At 37.4% G+C, this 17,794-nt stretch overlaps 1 protein-coding gene and 1 pseudogene across 1 annotated transcript in view; both read right to left on the bottom strand.

Moving 5' to 3' along the window:
* Positions 1–11,975, bottom strand: part of LOC106956781 (alpha-2-macroglobulin-like) — a 19,872-nt gene extending 7,897 nt beyond the window's left edge. Inside the window, exons 1-27 of the mRNA XM_015047813.1 lie at positions 11,878–11,975; positions 11,601–11,781; positions 11,327–11,483; positions 10,365–10,417; positions 10,128–10,148; positions 9,410–9,578; positions 9,237–9,321; positions 9,007–9,148; positions 7,888–8,005; positions 7,644–7,753; positions 7,392–7,559; positions 7,062–7,280; positions 6,168–6,228; positions 5,917–6,062; positions 5,660–5,809; positions 4,905–5,048; positions 4,707–4,788; positions 4,447–4,609; positions 4,052–4,277; positions 2,638–2,764; positions 2,382–2,503; positions 2,171–2,222; positions 1,712–1,795; positions 1,399–1,575; positions 1,081–1,156; positions 455–611; positions 270–344 (exon numbers count right to left, since the gene is read on the bottom strand). Of these exons, the coding sequence (XP_014903299.1) occupies positions 270–344; positions 455–611; positions 1,081–1,156; positions 1,399–1,575; positions 1,712–1,795; positions 2,171–2,222; positions 2,382–2,503; positions 2,638–2,764; positions 4,052–4,277; positions 4,447–4,609; positions 4,707–4,788; positions 4,905–5,048; positions 5,660–5,809; positions 5,917–6,062; positions 6,168–6,228; positions 7,062–7,280; positions 7,392–7,559; positions 7,644–7,753; positions 7,888–8,005; positions 9,007–9,148; positions 9,237–9,321; positions 9,410–9,578; positions 10,128–10,148; positions 10,365–10,417; positions 11,327–11,483; positions 11,601–11,781; positions 11,878–11,975 (3,363 nt within the window). The remainder of the gene's footprint in view (positions 1–269; positions 345–454; positions 612–1,080; positions 1,157–1,398; positions 1,576–1,711; positions 1,796–2,170; positions 2,223–2,381; positions 2,504–2,637; positions 2,765–4,051; positions 4,278–4,446; positions 4,610–4,706; positions 4,789–4,904; positions 5,049–5,659; positions 5,810–5,916; positions 6,063–6,167; positions 6,229–7,061; positions 7,281–7,391; positions 7,560–7,643; positions 7,754–7,887; positions 8,006–9,006; positions 9,149–9,236; positions 9,322–9,409; positions 9,579–10,127; positions 10,149–10,364; positions 10,418–11,326; positions 11,484–11,600; positions 11,782–11,877) is intronic.
* A 3,373-nt stretch (positions 11,976–15,348) lies between these two features.
* The window catches only part of LOC106956782 (alpha-2-macroglobulin-like), a 42,244-nt pseudogene continuing 39,798 nt past the window's right edge, over positions 15,349–17,794 (bottom strand).

Below are 17,794 nucleotides of genomic sequence, written 5' to 3'. Positions count from 1 at the left end.
AATTATTTCTTAGCTGGTTTGTAATAGGAGAGACACATTTTTCTGAAAGCCTGAAGGATTTTATTACATCTGTTTGATTTCCAGTAACTTTCTGCTGTTTTTGTGAAATGCTGTTTTTATTTTTCCTATAAACATTTTGTAATAGTAGATAATATTTATAGTGTTTTGGTTGTTGATTTTGTTTGAAACTGGTATTTAAAAGTCAGAGTTTTACAAATTTGGTTCTGATAAATCAGCCACAAAATCTGGACTCTATTAAATTAACTTACATCTGCTGGTATGTTGGTTTCAAGTAAGCCTGCGGTGACGTAGGCAGTGACCGTCACTTCATCAGGAACATCACCCTATGGAGACAGGACCATGGACAGATTAACATCTGTATAACTGTCCTTATTAGTAAGAATGATATCAATTGACAAGCCCTTCGCAAAAATCCTTTGTGTAATTGGGTTACCCTAATATAGTTGTTGTAAAGTTTTCCGGACACTTTGAAACAACCATTGTCCCGCTGCTGGCATTCCAGCCACTTCCGAGCCTCCTCAATAATCTTGGGATCAATGTAGATGAAGCTCTGAGCTTTGTAAAATGTCACCATCACGAAGGCAGTGAGCCTAGAGAAGAGAAAAACAAAGTTTGACATTTTCCTAGCAAACAAACACTGCAATAATAGAATACACAGCAGCACATTAGCAGAGACTGCTGAGTGAAACTTTAACAGCAGCAGAAATGTGGTGCATAAAAGGTTAAAGAAGCAGAAAAGGATCATTTTAAAAAAATTCTGACTTTGAGAGCTGAATTATACTGCAAAGATTCTAGATTTTTTTTTAAACCTCTTGAAATATGGGGAAGCATGCACTATTTTTTCTTTTTTATCACAAAAACATTTAACATGGGTGTGTAGACTTTTGAAGGCTGACTTCAGAGCAGCTTCTTGTCTCTGGCTGTGAGATTACTAAAGTTTGCAATGATAACCAATATCAAAGTGAAACTTGAGGGCTTAATAATTGTGACAAAAACCATCTTTATTAAAGGTTATCAGTAAAAACATTTTGGATCTAAACTTATCAGTTGTGTTCTTACCAAGTGTTCTCCTCTCCTTTTTCAAATGTGCTAAATGCGCCCGTCTTCTTCCTGTAGGCCAGCTGTCTCTGGTAGCCTGTACAAGAACGGTGATAACACATCTGGATATAGTGCACATGGCAATAGAAGGTAGAGATTCAGTTTTGGTTTGCTGTGTTCTTAAGTACGTTAACGTCTGTGAATAGGAAGCTAAAACAGACGAAAACCTTATGTCTAAAGAGGTCAAAGACCAAACATAAGATTGCACTCTGACAGGAGGAATGTATTTAACAACCACTTTTACTTCTCTCTGCGTTCAAAAGGTGATAAAAAACTTGCCAGTAGTCAGGTAGTTGATTCCCTTCTTCTTAGTTTCTTGGGACAGAGTGTGGGTCTTTTGGAGGTAGTGCAGGATGTAAGTGTCAATTGCCATGAAAGCTATGTTCTGCTCCCCACAGCCGTACGGCAGATACAGCAAATCACCCAGGTTCTCCACACTGCGGCTGAGGATGCTACCTGTGTAAAAACAGACTCGTGGAAGATGATCATGCTCTGACATTTGAGTTCAAATCGATTTGTAGGCACATTTTTAGGTGTCCTCCCAACATTATTTTGTGAAAATAAATCGTCTTGGATAATATAACCAGTTTACCTGAAACTGAGACTTTGGCCTTCAGACAGCCACTAATCACATTGTTGGGGATATGTGTCTCCAATTTTTCACTTAAACAGTGTCCTGCGCACAGGCAAAACCAAAAACAGCACTTTAAACATAAGCAGAAGGGAAGAAGTGGTTCTAAAGCTGCTCTGAGTATTTTCTAATTTGTTTGCGAATTGCAAAACAAATCTGCAGTGTTCTGACTAGGTACATTACCTTGCTGGGATATCGCAATAATTTCATCAGCTGACCTGGAATTTTTTTTATTCTATTCTATATGCTAACACAAGTCATCTGATAATTATTAGCCAATGAATATAAAAGTGTCAAAATATGAAGTTTCACAACCCCTACCGGAAGATTAGCACCATGAAACATATTCTCTAGACAGCAATTGTTATTATAGATTCAGAAGTTGAAGCCTAATTATCATGCATGCAAACCCATACTGACCTTTTGGACAGAGCAACCAGCTGTGTGTTTTTATTATTTCATATCCAACAGCCTGAAAAAGAGATTGAAGAGAGATTTTTCTCTTTGTCTGAGCAAGCACCACCTCCTTAATGACATTAATGAGTCAATATGTTTTTGACAGTAATACATATATATTTCTACATCTGGATTATTATTTTTTTATTGTTATAAAAACAGACATTATTTCAACCTTCACTTTGAGAGGTCGCGTCACCACAATGCTGTGACCACTTTCTGGCACCGTCACTTCTTGATCGCAACAAGAAGTCTGAGAAGACACAACCTCAGCAGTCAGACTGACCGTCAAATCCCCTGAAAGAAAGGTCAGCTTCTGTTAATTCCTAAAATACTGGAAAGCAGAGAGGTTGTAGTGAATGAAAATGAGCCAATGAACAAAGGAAAATCATTCGGCCACTTTCTATGCAAAAGTCTTCCCTTTTCTCTACCTAAGTACGTTGGAGTGAAGGTCCAGCGGATGACCTTGTGCTCGCCCGCACAGAGACAAAACGTACACTGGTCAGTAGACAGGGGAGTAAGGATGTAACTTGAGGATGCAGCTGCAGTAATTTTGATCTGTTGATGAAAAAGTTGAGTTCACTTTTTGAACAGGCTACATATATTTCCAAAATCGTTTAATATTTTAGAAGAATTTTTTTAGAACCATAAGAGCTACAGCTGGATACATTTAGGCTTCTGAGAGTCTTTTTTTATGCTAGATGGGCAGAAAGTCTATCTGCCCATCTCAGGGTGACGTTTTTATCTGGAATATAAGCATATACTATACAATATAAACCACTTCAGCTGAATTGGGTCTTAAATTGGTATTACAAAAATGTGTTACAAATCGCACAAGATATATGTTTCACCTACTTTTTACCCAGAGTTAATTGCATAAAACCCACAAAGACAATTATCATAGGGGCTATTACACAGCCTGTGGACAATCTCATTTGGTTCCTGATTTTCATCTAATTTCCTACCTAAATGGGACCCATTTGGGTATTATAAATGCAGACTGGGGGTCTGAGGCTTCAGAGCATGATTATGAGGTCTTTAATTATAATAAATCTATAGAGCAACGTAGATGGTGTGGTTGTTTTTACACAGTGTCGAAAGTATAGGGAAATACATATATGATAACAGTAAATATTTTTAAATTCTGTCATAATAGCAGTTTTAATATCAGATATAGATGCTAAAATATTCATTTTGGTGCATTTCTAATGATTACTCTTCTGCAGCTTTGAAATGTGACCTGTAACAACAATAGCACACTTTTTAAGTCAATCTGGAAAAAAATTTACAAAAAGATCAAAGTATGAACTATTCAGTGTAACAATAAAAATAAAAAGCACCAGTCTCTTAAAGACACTTCAAATCTAAAATAGTGTGTACCCCAGTCTTTAGTTTTCATTTTCATCCTGTCCAGTTTAACACATCAACTCACTTCATATTGCCTTTTCATAGATCTTGTGTCCATGTGACCTACACGATCCTTGGCATCTTTGTCAAACATAGAAATAAATTAATCAATCTTAAATGATTAATATTAATTTTAAAGCCTAGAATAAGAGATCCACTACATATGGCATCCAAGTTGTCATTTATGATTGTGATAGTGAACACACTAAAATTTTAATAATGACTGGTGTATGATATATTGCGCAGCATTAGCATAGTTAGAGTTAAATGAAACTTTTTTCCTGTTCGTAAATAAATAAATAAAAGCATACAAACCACATATGCAAATTTCTCAAATCTGCACTGGACTAAAGATACAAAATGCAGTTTGCCATTTAGGAATCCTTTCCTTTTCCTGTCTTTAATTATCTAACTAGTTTATGTAAAATCATCTTTTACCTTGAGGGAGGTGGGTAGATAGTTATGGACGATCGACTTCAGTTTGAGGCTCTCGCCCCAGATCATGACGTAAGGAAGCTTGAAATCTAATGAAAATGGCTTGAAGACACTAAGCAGCACAGGACGGGCCAAACCAAAAGTGTGAGGCGACACGCAGAAGACTTCTGTATTCCAGGTGGTGACAATGTTGGGGACGGCGTAAGACACACAGGTTTGTCCCGTCTCTCTGGAGCAGCAATAACACAAACACACTATCTCAGGTGGTCAAATTTAAGCATATGATTAGATTTAAAACTGAGTCAGTTTCTTTTTCTCAATAATCTTCACTGAGGCATAGCAATCACAGACATTTTCCCTTTTAAAAATGATGAAATGCTTTCAAAACTACATCTCACCCAACTTTCACCAGGTGAAACAGCCACGTCTCGGTGGAAAGTTTGTACACGGGCTCCAGCTCATCATAGCAGGTGTATGAAAGTCTTCCTGGATCAGGAATTGGTCGCCTTTCCAAAGCCCTTCTTTCTGAATACTGGGGTTTGATCTTTCTTGATAACATAGCTAGAAAATGCAATGTAAAGTTAAATTATTAAATGTGATTTAGCCTACTATGCCGGACAGAAACTGGGTTCAAATGGTTCAGTTAGAAAATAAAAACCTTCATGATATTTTTTTCCTCCCAGTTTGAGGCATGTGGGGTTTTGGATGGGCAAGTTTGTTAGCAGCTGCAGTCCTTGAGTCTGGATTGAGAATGTACAAAATCAATGATTACCAACAAAAATTAAAACCAGTGTACAAGTACAACAACACGTGCCTAAAAACTATGCAAAAGTGAAAGAATCTGTGGTAGTGATACCGTGAAAACTGTGTTGGCATCCTCTTTCTCTTGGTTGGTGAAAGCAAAATAAGAGGTCCTTGGTTTCACCTCTACACATTCAGGTTCATCCACAAGTTCAGAGGGAAGAGGCTCTGGCTTCCTGATGGGCAGATATCCATAAATCTGAAGAAGGAGAAAAAAACACCTATGACAAAAAAATATGGTAAATGTCTTCTACAGATTTGCTACAAGACAAAATTATTGTTTTCTTTCAATTTGTCTAATTTTTTTGTGGAGAATCTTTTGAAATTCGCATAGAAAAATCAATTGAACCACTACATTTTGTATTAACACCACTTTATTGTCTTTCAGGCAGGTACTCTGACCGGAAACGGTTCATAATTTCTGCTCTTGGTGTGTTTTACATTGGAAGATAATGATGCACCACCTCCTTGGTCCAATTTTTGTGAAAATAGTCATGGTCTTCTTTGTGAATAACCACTTAACAGATAGATTCAACATATCTGTGTTCCCAGACATTGTGAAACACATATACAAAGTATATGACGTTTGAATGGGTGTCAATGCAACTTCTGGGACTTTTGGACGTTGTTCCATATATCTATTAATGAAACCTTGATCCTGTTGCTAGGATTGTTCTATTTTTCTATTTAAATTCATCTATTCATCTATTGTAGGTAAGATAATAAGTGTGCAGAAGTTTTTAACACAACTCCGTCTCATAAGTCCTGAACTATCCCTCATGCCCCTCTTTGCTTCACGTCTCCAATTACCTGATTCGCGTCCAGATTGCTTACATCAGCCCTTGCGAGTAGATTCAGATCTATGAGGCTCACCCCACATACTGAATTAGGCTTGGCCTTAATGCACAATTTGACATCCTCACCAGCGAAGACTGGAGAAGGTAAAAACTTTGGCAACACCTGAAATACATAAAAACAACAAAAAAGCACAACGAATGCCAATAATTTGGACCTCCTAAGTAGGTGTGTTTAGCTGCTATTGATAGCAGACAGGTAGGGCCACTAACCGGGTTGCTAAAGCAGTCCTTGGTGTGAAACCTTTCACTGTGGGCGAGCACTCGCTCACACTCGAGAACGGTGTACGCCACAACTTGGATGGAAGGTGCATATCTTGTCCGCACTGTCAAATTGAAGGAGAATTCACCCTGGATTTCTGAAAGGGTAAACAGAGCATTGATTGTGTTGTTTAGAAGGTGTTTCTCAACAGCCATATTTCAATGGAACTAATAAAATATTAGACCAGGCGGTGCAGCCATACTTGGGTAATCCATATGCAGGTGAACAAATCCTTGGTGTACTATGATTCCTCTGGACAAGATCTGCAGAGTTCAACAGGAGCTACCAGTTATAAAAAATGCAATGGGATTTTTTCCCCCCAAATAAACCTTGAACTTAATTAAGTTTTTATACCTTGGAAAGAATAACTAAGACACAATTCAACCCTGTCTTTTTTTACTTTCTAAATTAGAGAATTTTATCAAATCTTGGCATATTGGATTGGCTTATTCTAATTTAATATATTTATGCAAAGATTCATGTCTAGATTTGATGTTTGAATATTTTAATATTTTATATTCATTTCGCTCTTTAGAGTAATGATGCATTTAAAGTTCCCTTGGTTTGTTCATGAATCATAAACGTTATCACCAATTTTCTGTATCAGGTGACAAAACAAGGATCAAGAATAAAAATAAGTAGAGTTGTTTAAGGTTTATGGTTACTTCTAGGTAGGCGGTGGTGGGTACGGGCCTCACCACAAGGTTACAACGGCTCTGACAAGGCAGCATTAAGGGTACAAATATGTTAATTAGGGAATCAGTTGTTAATGCAAGGTTTAAATGCATGGGTATAAATTGGTTAATTTGGAGGCATGAACAAAAGTGACAGGGCAGGAAATGTTGGTAGTAATTGGCAACAGAGCAAGTTTGCCTGACGCTTGTGATGGAAAATGTCTTCATGTGTTTATGAAATGATTACATATCATTTTTGTAATATCGTCATGTGAGGTTTTACTGAATTTCTCCACAGATGGGAAGACGTTCCCTTCTAATGCTAATCTTTCGTAAAAGTTTTTGATTTTTACATCTGAAAAAATCTTGTTACTGTTCGTTCGTTGGGGAGATAAGAAACGGAAAAAAGCAGACTGACTCACCAGATATACTATGTCCAGAGAGTTCCCCAAATGTTGCTCTAAACTGTATTGAATAGTGATCTCTTCTTGTCTATAACAGCGAAGTGGTCTGTCAATTGGAACTACTCTGAGAAACCCACATGCTGAGCGACCAGGACCAGATTCATAAACTGTGACCGTTGCAACGTCATAGTAGGGGACGTTCTTTCCTGGGGGCTCCAAGTTGTCTGTGCTGCTTGCCTAATAAGACAAAAACAGAATAAAGAAAAATGCACATTTAAGGTGAACAATCCAGGCAGACAGGCTCAGTTTTGAGTGCACATACATTGTTTAAAGCTTTCTCGTACGTACGTAGAGCTGCATCTCCCCTCTGAAATCTTCTGTTTCAAGAGAAAAGTTGGCGATTCCTTTGTGATTTGTTTTTAAAGTGTCCGCAAAAAAAGGGGAGCCTTTTTTACCCACGAAAAGGTATACCGTCATTTGAGGTACAGGATTGCCGAGGTAGTCCACCACTCTAACCTGGACATAAAATAAGACCGTGTCACTGTGAGTCCAACAAACTTAGACAGTCTCATCTGGTGCTGCCCCACATGCTGAACTCACTTTTCCATCCAGATTTGTTCCTTGGCTGTAAGTCTTCGGGACCTTTTTGAAAAACAACCTTCCAACGAGGTAGGTTATCTTTATCCTCTCCCACTGTGTGTACGAAGCACCTGTACAGCAGAAAACCTCCATTTTACAACACTCGCATGCTTCAACATTGTTTTTATTAACATGTTTTTACCTTCGAAATGAGTTTGGAAGTAATTTTTGGGGGGGATTGAATCTGAATAAAACTGGGACTTACATGTCAACCTGTCCACCACTGTGGCACTGAGATCCAACACATCCAGAAATGGCTTTGGGTCAGGTCTGGTAAAATTTGACACTTTATAGACAAACGTGGCACAGCCTTTGTTGCATGCCTGGAAAACAGCAAACAAAGAGGTAAAGTATGCTTCCCATCTTGGTTAATGTCCACATTGCAGGTATTTTTGCTCAGCTCCAATTTTTTACTAAAACAGTTTTTTGGGCAACTACCATCAGACACAGATCTCCAACAATGTCAACGAAACCAGTCATTTTCCTGAACAATTTTACCATTTTGCTGTATTCCTATAGAATATTCCTCATCCTTTTCCATCCTTATTGACAGTGCCATGGCTACATTTTAACCGTGTGAGAAATACATTTTGCATGTAAGCAACTTCCCTTGGTCTCCCAGCAACCTATATGTCCAACTTGGAGTGATGTGGTCATCTCCATAACCAGGAGTCCTACTCATTGTTGAGTGTAAGGGATGTACGCAGTGGCAGTACCCCATTCACAAAAAATCTAATAAAGTAGAATGCTTTAAGACACTACTAGCCCAAAGTGTGTGTGACGAGGTTGTAGGTTTTGCTAATTTTAGTTTCCCACTTTCGGCACTAAGTAGACGGGTAGAGTGTTTGCACTGTGCACGATAAGGATGAATATGAATACTTTTTGTGGGGAACATAGTGGGTTAAAAGGGCAGAACAGCAATAGTTTAAAATATGGTGATGCTGACAATTAAAAAATAAAGTAAAAGTATCATCAAACAATTAGTCTATCAATTGGTAATTCCTTTCATTTTTATGAGGCAAGTGGAAAGACTAAAAGACAGATTCAACTTCTGAAAAATGAAACCAGATGCATCTCAAGGTTGCTTTGTTTCTTATGCTAAGCATTGCATTGCCTCTTCTGATTGAATCATTCAGAGAAGAAAACAGACACTAAAGCCTGCATGTTTATTCAAAATGAAAAGATGCTTAACATAAAAGTTGGTCCCACATTGTTTATACATTGTAAACTATTCTGTCTGGGGAAAAAAAGATAAACATACATGATATTAAATATCTTTCTTTCTTAATGATTTATATGAAGACTGTAACTGTAGCAACTGCACCTGCTTCTGTGTTGTCCTGCAGAGAGAAGTTATGCTGACATCATTTTTAGAGCTGGTGGGAGCTCTACAGGAGTTCTGGTTCCTCAGAGGTCTGCAGATCCTGAGTGTAACATTTCCATCCACAGGCTGTCCGTAGGTGTAACTAATAGAAAAGAACAGCAAAAATGACTCTTCTTATTAGACGGGTTCTGCCTCAGATTTGCATGGAGAATGCCTCGTCTTTTGCTCACATTCCGCATGCTGTAACTTCAAAGGTTTCTTGCCCAACACTTATTTCTTTAGGTATGGTAACTACAACGTCAAACTTAGGCAAACCTGAAAACAACATAAGAAAAATATTTTCTTTTATCTTTTAGAAAAGCAGATCATATATAAAAAAAGGAAGAAAAAAGCTTTAACTTACCATATTTCTGGACCTTGAAGGTATGAAACACCCTGTTTCTGCCTATTTGTACAATAATTCGATAGTACCCCTCAAGGGCCTCGTTGCCCAAAGGGTAATACAGCTGCAAAATGGTTCCTGCAGCTGCCGTCTGATTTGTCCACTGTGCAATCCTGTTGTTGTGAGGATCCTGTTGATGCACCCAAGGAAAAGGAAACTAATAAGTCAGTTCTGAATAAAGTTCATAGGTGATTGTTACCTAATGAGAGTGCAGATAAAATGTCAGATTTCAGTTTGGTTTGGTGAGTTAGTGCGGGTTTTAATGTTTTTATCTTTTTTAAATCTTTTTCAAAATCTCTCTTTCTCACTGTTTACTCTTTCTCACATGCTGTTTTTATTTTAATTATGTAAAGCACTTTGAAATGCCTTGCTGCTGAAATGTGCTATACAAATAAAATTTGATTGATTGATTGATTGATTGATTGATTAATAAACTGGAGCAAAGTTTTACTTTATTCTCATTTGCTCTTCCTTAATATTATTTTATGACATTGATTTCTGGTGAAATCTTTACAGCAATACATATACAGGTGGCATGTCTCAATTCTGAACCAACTCTGCCTGAATAAGCAGTTTCTTTGCTAAAGGAAATTTAACGGATTCTAGACATTCCCAGATAGCTCAAATAATAAATTTACAAACAGATAACATAAAAAATGGTTTGTTGGTGTGTTCTTACCCTGATAACAATGGCGTCATACTACGGAAGAGGAGAGAGACATTTCATTTTTTATTTTCTTTCATTTGAATTCTGTAGTGATTCACAAATACAAAAACACTAAGATTATTTCCCTCAATTGTTTCAATGTTTTTTGTTGTTCTTTTTAAAAAGCCACTACCAGGTCATTACAAACATCGGAAACAGAGGCGACTTGAGACTGAACCAAAAAAACAAAAAGACAATGGAAGTACTCACATGTCCCTCGACTGGTTTCAAGTTTGTGCCCAGTGTGACCACTCTGAATTCCACTGAAATTCACAGAAGTTATATGAAGGTTAAGGAAAAGATCTTCATAACCTTTACAAGCTGGTAGAGTTTGTGTTCTCCAGAAAAACAATCTGCCAATTTGCTACGGTGATTGTGGGCTCTCCATCGGTTCAGACCGATGGAGAGCCCACATTACCACTTTCTAGAAGACAGATGAACAAGAATATGTTTTTGACATAACTGGTTTTAAAAGTTCAACAGTTTGTTATTTTTTTTAAACACATAAGGGTGTTACTCTCCTTGCTTGTTTAGTTTTGTTTTCTGGAAATATTGTTACATCTTTCAAGGGAAAATTTGTGTAATCAGAGAACATTTTTCCCAAATCAAGACAAGTTTCAATTAATGTTTGTTGTGCTTTTAACAGATCAATCAGTCAGTGCAAACTTGGTGAAAACCCAGATAAATACCATATTTTCCGGACTATTGAGCGCACCATACTATAAGCCGCACCTACAAATTTTTAGAAAAAAAATAAAAAATAAATAAAATAGTGGAAACACACTTATATAAGACGCACCGGACTATAAGCCGCTGGTATCTCCGCCGCTCCCGGTTTTTAATACGGACCCAGCAGAGGGCAGCAGAGGGCTGGGTCCTAATAAATCTGTTGGATTTATTAAAGACACAGCCCTCCGTCTCCAACGCCGAACCATGGTTTCGTTTATGCTGAACTTGAACAGAAAAGCCGCACCAGGCTACAAGCCACATGGTTCAAAACGAGGGAAAACAGTAGCTGTTTATAGTCCGAAAAATACGGTACTCTGGATTTTTCCATAGACTTTTTTGTAAAAAACATTTTCCAATCAATGTATTCAAGTAAATGATTAATTTTTATAGTGAGAAAAAAATACCTGCGTTGTCATCACCTTAGTAGACCAGCTAAAAATTACCTGTTTGTCCTTGGTTGTAGATCGGTTTATCAGTTTGGATGATTGTCTTTGGTTGAAAAGTTTTGATCAGCACTCTCTTGATTTCTCTGGAATAAAAACTTTTGCCTTTCACGGACACTTCAACTAGTTGCTGCTCCTCTGCTTTCACTGAAGGAACCTGGAAGACATTTTAAAACCTTAATTTCACTTGGAGGCATGCCAAACAACAATCATGTACACATTCTTTACTTCATTGTTTTAGCGCCCCAACACCTGTCTCAATATGGGAAATCACCAAAAACTGGTAGCATTTATGGAAGCCATTGCTGGTTCTTTTCCTCAGCAGAATCTTCTGGCTGTCCAGGCCTTTCAAAATGACCTTCAACAACACAGGATAGCTGGGCTGCGAGAGGCTCAGACAGAAGCTGTTCTTTGATCCAGATTCAAGAATGCCTGGAACACTTGCCATATAATGTCTGCAAACAGACAAATCAAGACACACCGATGTTATCTCATTGGATACAACACGGAGGACAGAAACATTTCATGCTCACATCCACACATTAACTTACATTGGACAGTTGGTGTTATTAGAAGCAGACACTTGGCCCATGTACGTCTCACAAAATAAGACAAGAAGAGTCCACATCTGAATCCCAGGCTTAGCCATAACTGTGATGGTCCCTCGCAGAAAGAAGCTGTTAAATAGAGAGAAGCTAAACTCCACCCATTAAACCATACGGCACACTCATACTACTGTAATCAGCCAACACTGGCTCATTCTTATCTATGCATCTCACACATTATTCAGAATGTCATGTAGTGAAAACCAGTTTTTTTTTATTTTTGTTGTTTTGGGCTTTATTGGCTCTAGTGGCCTTTATTTGATAATGAATTGACGGGAAAGTGGGTAATGAGAGAAGGGGGAAGACATGAGGAAAAGATCACCAAGCCGGGAATCAAACCTACGACAGCCGCGTCGAGGTCTAAGAACTCCATACATGGGTTGTGCTTAACACCTGCGTCACCACAGCACCCCACAAGCCAGTTTCTATTATAACTCCAGTATTAAGTCAAACCACAAATGCGTTTCTGTTTAATCTTTTGGTTGATCCAAAACAAAATGTCTACCTTTTACTGGTTGTGTTTACAATCCTGAAAGGACTGAAAGGAAAAGACCAAAATACTTAACAGGGAATGGGAGCTCATACAACTGTCAAAAATCAACTTTCTAGATCTAATTTCTTAGTAACTTGCTTTGCTTTGGGTTCTCTGCAGGTACTCCGACTTCCTCCCATAATTCAAAAACAAGACTGTTTCGTTAATTTGTCTCACTAAGTTGCTCAAAAGTGTGTGTGCATCACTGAATGTTTGTTGTGTTGACCCAATGATCCCCCAACCACAGGAAATTTTAGTTTGATACCCGAGCTCTTTTACAAAAATCAACTTTTCAGCAGGAAATTTCTGCTAACATCCCAGTAGTATCAGAATATTTACTAAATAATGAAAATGTGGATTTCAATCAGTTTGCATCAGCAAATACAAATTTCCTTATTGTCTAGCAATCTGGTTAGCCTTAGTCACACTGTACAAAACAAACAAGTCAAAACTATCTGTAACTTTATGAAAGCAAAGCACAAAGACCTGACATAGAGCTGACAGAATGTTTATCCTTCAGCTGGAATAGGGGAAGACAAACACAAGCTGTTTTTATCTGGGAGGAGACAGAAGAACAAGAACAAGTCCTGGTGTTGTGTAGATCCAAATTTGCAGCATGTCAACAACTCATCTTACAGACCAGCAACAGTCACTATCGACAACAAAGTCATGATATCTGACAAGAATGGAATCCAGCATATTAATAAATGAACTTTTTTGACAATAGTCATTCTGAATGAACAGAACAGTTAGGCATATTACTGAAATTAAAATTTCATATTATTTTGCAGTGCTTCAAAGAAGACTGAGCAATAATTCTGCAGAGTGAAAATAGCTGAGTTTTTCCCATGTCAGTGTAAGCTGAACAGGTTGTTTTGTCTGTACTCAGCATATCAGTGGCTGAGTGCGCAGATTATCTTGGGAAGATTTGACTAAGTCTCTTTGATTCCTAATCTCAATCTTTAGCTGACCGCTGCAAGAACTCAGAACATGGTTCCTCTCATGCTGTCACCGGTTTGATGCGTCTTTGTCCAAACATGTTCATAAATGATCTGTATGACTCACAATATAGACAAATACTATAAAAATTAATTAATTAAACAGTGTTTACAAAAGCATTCACATCCTACTAACATTTCAACATTTTGTCAGTTCAGTGCATTTTATTTGATAGAGCGACACAAATTAATGCGTAGTTGTAATGTGGAAAGAAAATGGTTTTAAAATTTCTCCTAAGACATTGCATTTGTATTAAGATCCCTTTCCCCCAATGTCCCCAAATAAAATCCAGCTTTCATTGACTTGCCAGTGGCTTTTAAAACACAGAAGAAGAACCCTAACACACAGTAACATTGTGAGTGTTTTCAACATAGTATTTATAATTTGTTATACTTGATTCTCAGGTTTATAAGGCGACCTATATCTCCAAAGCTGGTTGATACAACATGCTGCAAAATAAAGGCATTAAAAAACAAATAAAGGCATTAATACTAGAGTCTCTTTATATTATTAAGCGCTACAAAGATGAAATTTTATACTTAAATAAGTTTATATCTATGTCTTTAACCTGGCAAGAAATCTCCAGGATTCTGGATAAAGACAATTTTTTACTGCCTTCCCTCTCTATCACAGCAACTGGCAGATTTTTCTTTTCTGAAGAGACCTGAAAGTAAGTGAGTTACGGTAATGTCCTCTCTGCTTCCTACCATTGAGTTTTGGTGTTGAAGACCCAGTTTGTTTCTAAATAAAAGATATGCAGTGGTCCTGTTTTGTGAAGAGTAATGGAAAAGCAACAGATTGTCTATATTGTATTTATATTTATGCGATACAATGTTGTTGACTGTAGGGTATTTTGAACGTGTTATAGAGAAATATATGGACTTATGATTACTTCATCTTCAAGAAAACAGCAAGTCTCCCCATAGCACATGCAGAAGAAAATGATCCCATACTGCCTTTGCATCAAAAATTACAATTAATGCATTCATAGTAGAACGGTATCATTTGTATTTTCAATTTGTTTCAATTTAATGGAATCTGAAAAAGTGTATGTCTTCTGAACAAACACATCAGCATGTCATATAAAGCTGAAGCAGGATAGAAACTCTCCACTGCCATGAAACGCAAAGCTGAACAGACAAGATCTGTCTTTGTACTCAACCTCCGACAGCTATGATGACTATTGTTGTCTTAGTCACTCTTGATGCTGTAATGCTGCGACCTGCTCAAGTGATTCGGATCTGAAGCAGAATTTAAAGAAGCCTTTATCAGTTAGACCTGAGCACAATATTGAGTTTGTCTAGTTGGTCTGAATCTGGATATGGGGGCTCAGTTTCCCTACAATTGACCCCCAATTCTCTATTGTTTCCTCCTCTGCATCTCTCTCACTGCAGGGAGGGCCACTCTGATTTGTGATACTGTACTTTGGATGTAATTGTGGTTCTGCTATTTCTTTTCCTTTGTTTTCTTGTCTTAATTAGTCTATCAGTTATTTTTATGTATTGTTTTTCAGTACTCCATTTCATTTTGTTATAGTTTGTTTTATATATTCACATATTTGTCTGTTCCATCAGTAGTTAGATTGTACATCAGTATTCAGAGAAAGGAGTTAACTCAGCTTTAAAGTTGGGCTATTTTGATAATAAATTCTCAGACTCATTTGGAAATAAGTGTGTCAGTGATCATGCCTTGTTGTGTTAAGAGTTTCTTCCATCTGGTAGTTTTAAATGAATTCCTTCACATAAAAATTGACAGGTTTGACTTATGACTCCGGTGGTACTGGAATTGGTGCCCCAATTTAACTACAGGAGTTTTAATTTTATTAAAAATTTTAATAATACTAATAAAAAAAAATCACATTTAATAAAAATAACATAAGCCACACAATGATGCAATTATTTATTCCCAACACTGCATAGTTACAATGTTTATGCAAAAGCAAAAGGTCATAAATGAATAGATTGTGTAATCATTTGTAAAACAATTAGTATGAGTACTGTGAATAAAATAATAGAGATACTACATGCAAAAGTATCCCTATAAAAATACATTTTAGTTCCATTTAATAGAACAAAATCAGCAAACAACTTCAGGACTGATGGCACGTCACACTTTAAGCTGGAAAAGAAGAAGGAAAACAACTTTAAATGGACATATATGTTACATTTAAAAACAAAAATATTTAATAATTAATAATTGAAAATCAAGTATCAAACTGCTGATATTGCATAAAATAATATGATGTGAAAAAAAAGAATGTTAAAATGAAAGGTTTGTGGTATCTTAATAAGATTGTCAATATATTTTGGTATGTTGTAATATTTTTACCTTGATTCGCCGCAATATACTCTCTCTCAGCCCGGTCACCTGGGAGAGAATAAGGTAGTGATGAAAGTTAAGTAATAACCTGAGGTCAGTGTGACTCAAAGTGTGTTCTGTGTTTACTGGGCTGGTAGTAGTCATAGAGGGCGATCACTGCTGGTTTGAGGTTCTGCACAGGGATCTGCTGTAGGAGAACCAGGCTGTGGTTCACCGGTACCCCCTTTGTAAGCTAAAAACAAAAACAAAACAGGAATTTAACCCAATGACAAATTCATCTGTCATCATGTCTTGTTATGAGCTGCTGACTGGTCTCACCTTCTGTAAGTACACCACAACATGGCCGTCCTTGTGTTCAACCCGATCCACCAGCTGAGCTCTTTCAAGCTGTGAGGAGAAAACATTCAGCAGCCTTATTATTATCTCTGTGAACTCAGGTCAGGTATTCTATCAGCACCCAGGTTTAGGTTAAAGTCACTGCTTTAACTCACATTCTTCAAAGACTGAGGGTCAGGGATAAATCCTGAGAGAAAGGCGATATCCAGGATCACCATGTTAGTACTGGCATCTTTTCCATTGTACCTGAAAGACAACAATCATTATGCTGGTGGAGTTAATTTAACTATTTACACAAAAAAATTCTACAGTCGCAAATCCCTTAGATCATGAACCATATATGCCTATTTCTAATAATTTCACATAATTTTTTGTTATAGTCTTCAGCAGTATATTATCATTATTGTTAATCTTATTTATGTGTTTTTTTAGATATTGTTTTTAACACATTAAGAAGATTTTGTGTTAACTTTTGTACCTGATGCTGCGGTTACATCATGATTTCCCCTTTGAATAAAGACTGTTTTTATTCCAATGTATTTATAATATTTTTTAAGTGCATTAATCACTTACTGGGACAGGAGGCTCAGAGTGACTTTAGGCATTTTGCCAGAGGAGTCAGATTGTGGTTTTACCTCCAAACTCAGAGTGGAGGCGTCAGTAGGAGGTGGGGTGTTGTACCGCAGAGAAATCTGAGGAGCAGGTAGCCAAGAAAGGTTGGTTACTTTAGAGAATAAAACAAGAGAAACAATAATTTCTTCAGGTCATATTTGCAAAATGTTGACTGTTTTTTACAATTTAAAATAAAATCTAACCAATCAAAAGTCAATAGTTAAATCTATTGAATACAAAGTGTTTTGCAGAAGTGTTCACATCTCTTGAAATCTTTCATACAAACACAAGCGTCAATGTAATTTATGAGCATTCTATGTGAGATAGAGGAAATGGCCTCCGTCCAACTTGACTTGAGCTACTTTGCACAGAAACTTGAGTAAAATGCTCAAAGTCTAGGTTTGCAAAACTGAAAGAAGGTGGTTACAATCAGGAGGTTGAATTCAAACACACACCACTTGTCAGATTGTTCTCTTTCACAGTCATGTGCTGCTTTGTGTTGGTCTGTCATGATGCGTTCACTGACCTGCACCGAGGCACATGCAGTCCCCGTCACCTCCAGGCTGTACTTTCCTGTTACATTCTGCAGCATCTTCTCCTGGTACAGCAGTTTGTTGTCTGGGTTCACATCAAACGTCAGCTGACCGCTGGGAGTCTGAACTGTCACTGTGCTGGAACCTTCAGGGCTGAACACCAGACTGGAGTAGAGGGACAGAGCCTGAAGAGCCACCACCGTGTCCTACAACACACAACGTACAAGATGTCCCACCAGAACCATGACAGGAAATAAACACAAAAACATACAGTGAATTTTTGTCTGGTAACAGAATCTAAGCAAAACATGTACTGTTATGTCCAAAATGGGTCAACACATTCAGTTATCAGTTTCAGGAAGGCATTACATACTTCTAAATATTCTGTAAAATTCTAGTATACATCAGCAAAATATGCATACATTAAAAAAAGGCCTTTGCATCAAGATAAATTCTGATTGTTACACCTGAGTGGAGGAGAAGCCACCATATTGGTTCTGTTGGGTCGTCAGCCACCTAACAATGCCTGAGG

Source organism: Poecilia latipinna, unplaced genomic scaffold, assembly GCF_001443285.1.
Source record: "Poecilia latipinna isolate Pla-1442-1.1 unplaced genomic scaffold, P_latipinna-1.0 Scaffold844, whole genome shotgun sequence".
NCBI lineage: Eukaryota > Metazoa > Chordata > Actinopteri > Cyprinodontiformes > Poeciliidae > Poecilia > Poecilia latipinna.
The sequence above is the reverse complement of the archived record's forward strand: the minus strand, read 5'-3'. Positions and strand labels throughout refer to the sequence as shown.